The 6,682-nt window shown below is 37.2% G+C and overlaps 1 protein-coding gene across 1 annotated transcript; it reads right to left on the reverse strand.

The window, feature by feature from the left end:
- Positions 1 to 4,801: 4,801 nt before the first annotated feature.
- Positions 4,802 to 5,749, reverse strand: LOC114623488 (olfactory receptor 9I1-like). The gene has a single exon (XM_028770155.1). It carries the CDS (start codon positions 5,747 to 5,749, stop codon positions 4,802 to 4,804), a length of 948 nt encoding a protein of 315 aa, XP_028625988.1.
- Positions 5,750 to 6,682: the final 933 nt, after the last annotated feature.

Raw genomic sequence — 6,682 nt, forward strand, 5'->3', positions numbered from 1 at the left:
AATGTGGGTGCCCTTGCATTTGGGGCATAGATGTTCAGTCTTGAGACTGTGATGTTTTAATGGATTTGGATTGCAAGTATTTAATTGTGTTTTTGCATCTGTATTTATGGGAAAAATTGGTTTGTAATTATTTTTCATTGTTTAGTTCTTATGTGGTTTTTGTATCATGGTAACTTATGGGTCCATTAAGTAAATTGGACACTGTTTCTATTTTGTGGAATAACATGAGAAGTTTGTATTGAGTCTTTCTGTTGAACTCTGAGCTAAAACAATCTAGTTCTGGGCTTTTTTCCCCTTCTATTTAGTTTGAATAAGGGTTTGTCTATCTTGTTGATTTTTTTCCAAGAACCAACTCTTTTGTACATTCATGCTTTCTATTATTCTTTTTGTTTCTATTTTATTGATTTCAACCCTCATTTTGATTATCTCTTGCCATCTACTCCTCTTGGGTATGCTTTACTTCTATTTGTGTTTTAGGGCTTTCACATGTGTGATTCAGTTGCTTGTATTAGACCTCACTAATTTTTTTCATGTACTCACTAAGTGGTATGAATTTTCATGTTAGCACCACTTTTGTTATATCCTATTAGTTTAGATATCTAGTGTGTTCATTTTCATTGAATTTTAGAAAAATCTTTCTTTTTTTCTTTATTTTTGTTGTTTTGCTCTTCTCTCTAATCTCAGGACCAGTATAACATTGTGTTCACAACAGGCTGAGTGTCAAATAGAGATTAGTAGGGACACTAGATTTCTGTGTATGTCTTTGTATATTTCTATAAAGTAGGTCCTATAATATGAATGGTACTACCTACATGGCCTTATACTACCTAGAAACACACTTGTTTTCAAATTTTTATTCCAAGTAACAAATATTTGTGTTAAGCCCAGAATTCAGTAGAGAGTTGTTCTGTTTCCATGAGTTTGTAAGCTTTTTTTTTTCTTTCAGTTGTTGATGATGACAATATCCATTTTTATTCCAAGGTTGTCTGATAGGCTTCACAAGTTATTTCAATTTTCTTATATTTATTGAAACTTAATTTGTGTCTGAGTATGTGGTCAGTTTTGGGAAAAGTTCCATGAAGTGCTAAGAAGAAGAAATATTCTTTTTTTTTGGGAGAAATATTCTGTAAATATCTGTTAAGTCCATTCGGTTTAGAAAGTCTATTAGCTCTACTATTTCTGTTTAATTTTCATGAGGATGACATGTCAGTTGGTGAGAGTGAGATATTCAAGCCTTCCATTATCAGCGTGTGAGGGTCAATATGTGCTCTATGCTATCATAGTTTTTCTGTTACAAGGTTGGGTTCCCTTGTGTTTGGGCCATACATTTTAAAATTTAAAATGCCATCTTGGTGGACTTTTTGTTTGTTTGTTTGATGAACATGTACTGTTGTCTTTCCCCATTTCTTTTTTAGTAATTTTAGTTTGACTGCCATTGTGTTATCTATTAAAATATTTATGCCAGCTTGCTTCTTATTTTTATTTGTTTGGAATATTTTTTTTAACCAACCCTTTATCTTGGGTAATGTCTATATTTGATATTGAACTGTGTTCCAAGGTTTCCATTTTCTCATAGATTTGATTTTTCTACCATGTCTCACATCATTTTTTAGTATGTCTTTAGACTGAAATTTTTTAGATTCAGCATGTTCTTTCACTAAGGAAACTGTTTCTTTCATTTTGTCTTCAATACCTTAGATTTTCCCTGACTTATCTTGTAATATGTTCATGAGGCCCAGATCTGAGGGTTTTGCTTGATATTTTATACTTTTGATTTCCAGTTTTATTTCATTTTGGGTTTCCTTTATAGTGATTTTATTCCTACTTTTTTTAAATCATGAACTCTTTTCATTATTTTAGTCAATTTTTCCTTTCTATTTTTTTTGTTTTCATTTAGGTATTTTTAAATATCATTTTAAAGGTTCTTGGGCATTTCAATACCATCAATTATTTGAAGTTATAGGCTTGTGCTTCTGCTATATTGCATTTCTCAGGGTCTAATGTTTTAAGATTATTGTGTTCTGCTGGAGACATTGCTGTTGGTATTTCTGTTTGTGATTTTGTTTTTTAGGTCTAAGTATCCAGAATTATGATATTAGGTTTTTCTTGGTGTTAAATCTTGTTCTTTTTGTTTGTTTGTGAATGTTCTGACCTTTGAGTTTTGTTTCTCTTTCTGGATCTTAGGAAATCATGTCTGTGGGTTCTTCAGTAGAGACAGCTTCTGCTTAGGTGGGTGGCAGAAATAATAGAGACTGAATAAGAGGAAAATCTAAGATAGGTGGTGGGAAAAAGCTAGAGGTATCTTTTCTGAACCAAGAGGTTAAGTTCCCAGAGCATTGAAATGTGTTAGCAGGAGGGGTTCCTTCAAGCAGGATACAGAAAGAAAAAGAACCAATCTAGACTGAGATGAAAAATATCAGAGTATCCTAGGTTTGTACCAAGACGTGTATTCCTCTGTGGGGCGGTTGGCTGTGAGAAGCAGCTGGGCGCCTGCTCGAGCACAGTTTTGGAACCCCGGACCCTCATGGGACTGAAGGCGTCTAGCACTTTCTGGACCCTACACTCTTCGCCAGATAGCCAGCACTTCACCGGCTCAGCAAGAGCTGTAACATGGGGGAAGAGATGCGCTCTCCTCCCTGCTGGCTAGCTGGCCAGTGCAGCCCAGATCAGCTCAGCATGAAGAGACCGGTGCAGCACCTGGGAGTAACTGGATAGAGACAGCGAAGACAGAAGCAGCGGAGACAGGGGAGCCCAATCTTCCCTCCCTGCTCGCACTCTGTCCCCTTTGTCCCTGACCCCCTCGCACCAGGTCTGGTCAGAGATCATCGTAGGACATCCTCTGGAAAAGAGACTGGCATTCCTCAGGAAATGGACATGTGGTAGGAATTGTTCCTCAGAGAATATTGCTATAGCATTCTGAGTAAATAATAAATACAGGCAAAGCATAATGTAGAACAGGAAATTTAGAGAGGGTTTTCTATCTGATTCTCAGTCCAGTGGATCTACGTTCTTGAGGATCAGCATCTAACACAAACAAATGGATATGGGTTAGAAGAGAAGGCTGAGATAGTTGATAGGAAAGTGAGGAAATGTTTCCTAATTGCAACATAGAAATCTTTTTTCACTTTCTCTCTCTCTCTCTCTCTCTCTCTCTCTCTCTCTCTCTCTCTCTCTCACACACACACACACACACATCTATCTATCTATCTATCTATCTATCTATCTATCTATCTATCTATCTATCTATCTTCAACTTTACATTTCCATACCAGCCCCCTTCCTCCAAATATCCCTTTCACAACTCCTCTGTCTTTCCCCCTACCCTTTTCTTCTGAGAAGGGGGAACCCCCGAGGTATCACCTCCCCAAATCACACATCAAGTAACTGCAGGATCTCTCACAGAGGCATGCCAAAGAAGCCCAGTTAAGGGATTGAGATTCACAGACAGATCCTTCTCAGTTGTTAGGGGGTCTGCATGAAGAACAAGCTGCACATTTGCTACTTATGTGCAGGGAGGGGGGTCTATGTCCAGTACATGCTTACTCTTTGGTTGGTGATTCAGTTTATGGGAAACTCCAAGGTTTAGATTAGTTGATACTTGTCCTTCTTGTGGAGTCCCTATCCTCTTTGGGTCCTCCTGTCCTTGTCTCAGTTCTTCTGCTAGACTCCCAGAGCTCCATCTAATGTTTGGCTGTGGGTCTCTACATCTGTTTTGGTCAGCTGTTGGGTAGATCTTCTTAAAGGACAGTTATGCTAGCATCCTGTCTGCAAGCATAACAGAGTCAGTGATTGCTTCTTACCCATTAGATGTATCTCAATTTGGGATTGTCATTGGTTAGAAGATTTTTTATTGAACCAAATCTTCATTTGCTTGACAGAGTTACTATGAAATGCAAGCAGGGCCATGCATACCATTCACAAATTTCTACAAAAGTAGTGATGGAACACAAATCTGCTTTGAACTTTGAATGTAGAAATAAAATAATATGCATTTCTCTGAGAGATTTGATAGTTTAGTGAAGGAGTTACAATCATTTTCAGGGAATCTCACTCTCATAGGAAATGTATGATTCAGTTGTGTATATGTCTCTGTGTTCACTAAAGTCCCTGTACCTATACAGTATGTGATGAGAACTTCTTATAAGTTAAACTGAATGGTGAGAAGCAGCAGCAAGTCTTGTGTCCTTCAAAACCTACATTTGGCTTTTAAGGAATCTTTCATATAAGTAACTGCTTAACTTCATCTTAACGATACCATACTAACATCAAAGAAGAAAGCTAGTGAGTTATTTACTGAAAAGAAAATTTCAAGTTCTCCTGACCTGAGCAAATAAGTAGAAACTATAGTGATGAATGGAGAGGCTTGTGTTATACAATACTTCTTGGAGTTTTGGGTGACGTATTAAGAGGAAAACAGAAAACATCCAATTAGTTCATTTAGATACTCAGATAAATTCTTTTATATATATATATAAAAAAACACAGTAATGTTAAGAGGAACAAAGCCAACAGAAAAATGTGTTAAAGATCAGAGTCAGGTGAAAAAATCCTAGGCCTTAGATTCTCTAAAGAGTAAGAGGGAAAAGAAGTTGACTGACTGACAGGATGAACTGAAAGTTAGGAATGGGGACAAGAATAAAGCATTGCAGAATTATTTAGATACAAAGTTCACCACATTCCTATATTTCTTTGCCTGTAATGACTTGTCTGCTTTCTCTCTGTTCATGGGTACAGCATGTATATAGTGCTGGTGTCTATTAGGATACAGTGAAAAACTTTTCTAAGATGAGAAGCCTCTCACTCAGTGTTGTATGCTGTGGGAGACCTGGCATTTACCAGTAACCTTCTTGAATGCAGCCTTGACATCCTTGTTACTTAGGCTGTAGATTAGTGGGTTCAGCATGGGAATGACCATAGTGTAGAAGACAGACACAACTTTATCTTCTTCTAGGGATTTTTTGGAACCACTCCGTACATACATAAAGATGAGTGTACCAAATAAAAGAGCCACAGCAGTGAGGTGGGAGACACATGTTGAGAAAGTCTTAGTTCTTCTCCCTGAAGCCTTCATTCTCATGACAGCTTTGATGATGAGCAGGTAGGAAATGAGGATGACTAATGCATTGGCCATAATTACAAAATTCCCATAGAAAATAATAATTTCCACATTTTTTGTGTCACTACAGGCCAGCTTCAGCAGGGGTGGGAGGTCACAAAAGAAGAAATTGATCTGATTATTTTTACAGAAGGAGAGAGAGAAGGTGCATGTGCTACGCAGGATGGCCCCACATACTCCACAGACATATGAACCTACTACTAAACTCCAACATTTTCTAGGGCCCGTGGCCACAGTGTAGAGCAGTGGATTGCTAATAGCAACATAGCGATCATAGGCCATCACAGACAGCAGGAAACATTCTGTACCTGCACAGACAGTGAAGAAGAAGAACTGGACAACACAACAACCATAGGAAATGACTGTTCTGCCTGTAGCCAGTGTGGCTAGGATCTGAGGGGTGATGACTGAAGTATAGCAGGCATCCAACACAGAGAGATGGCTTAGGAAGAAGTACATTGGGATATGAAGTTGGATATCTACACGGATAAGAATGACCATGCCCAAGTTTCCCAGGATAGTGACAAGATAAAAGCTAAAAAATATCAGAAAGAGGGGAATCTCCCACTTGGGGTGGTCATTAAAGCCTGTTAGGATGAATTCAGTTACTGTGGTGACATTATTGTTGGCCATGGATTCAATGTAGACAGTTTGTTTATCAGAGGATAAGAGTGAATTGTAAAAAGACCACAACTGAGGTATAGTCGTGTTCTTTGTGATGGAAATTAAATTTATAGTCCATTAGTATTTGTAGAAGTTATTTTCAGAAATCTTGAATCTTCATTTCATGCAACAGAGATTTGGTTTTTCAAATTTGTTTCTGGTTAATTCTGGTGTAAATTTGGAAATTTCTGTAAAAATAAGAGGCACACACTCCTCAGGTTTAGAACATACCAAGGTGTCTTTTTCTCTATTTCAATACTCTCACTTATACTATGAAGGTGTCTGGTTTACACATGACCCTTCATTCACCAAAAGTTTAACATAATATGTCTCATCTTGGACATGGGTTCTATTGCTTTTGGTAATTTGTGTACTGACCTTAGTTTTAGCCTTCAGACAGTGGTATCAGTTTGATCTCTTTACTCCACAAAGCCTTTCTGGAGAATGGAAATGGAGAGTAGGCTCTTCATATTGAGTATCCCTTACAGTGCACATTCACATGTTTTTGTTATTATTTGATTACTCAGCAAGACAGATGATCACTTCTAGTATTACTAATTAGAATTCTTAATTTTAACTCAGTCTTTATCATTCCAAATCCAAAGACATCTTCTGTAATATATTACACTTCAATTCTTGCACTGCTTGTTATATAGTCATTATTAGTATGTTCAAATTTGTAGTTATTTTTTACTTCATGGCCTTTGGCCAAATCATGTAAATTCTTTGTGCCTCAATTGCTCTTGGTTATAATTTACTTAACATATAAAAGTAATTGGTTTCCTTATGCCATCCATATATATTCCATACTATACACATGTATACACACATACAAGTGTGTGTGCATGTGTATGTATTTGTGATAGTATCTTGTCTTGTTCTTATTTTTATGCTCCCCTACTG

This window comes from Grammomys surdaster, unplaced genomic scaffold (genome assembly GCF_004785775.1).
Source record: "Grammomys surdaster isolate TR1022 unplaced genomic scaffold, NIH_TR_1.0 198, whole genome shotgun sequence".
Lineage (NCBI taxonomy): Eukaryota > Metazoa > Chordata > Mammalia > Rodentia > Muridae > Grammomys > Grammomys surdaster.

What these genes read in the sequence shown, in the direction of transcription:
- LOC114623488 (XM_028770155.1), bottom strand. Translation starts at nt 5,749, where the DNA reads ATGGCCAACAATAATGTCACCACAGTAACTGAATTCATCCTAACAGGC.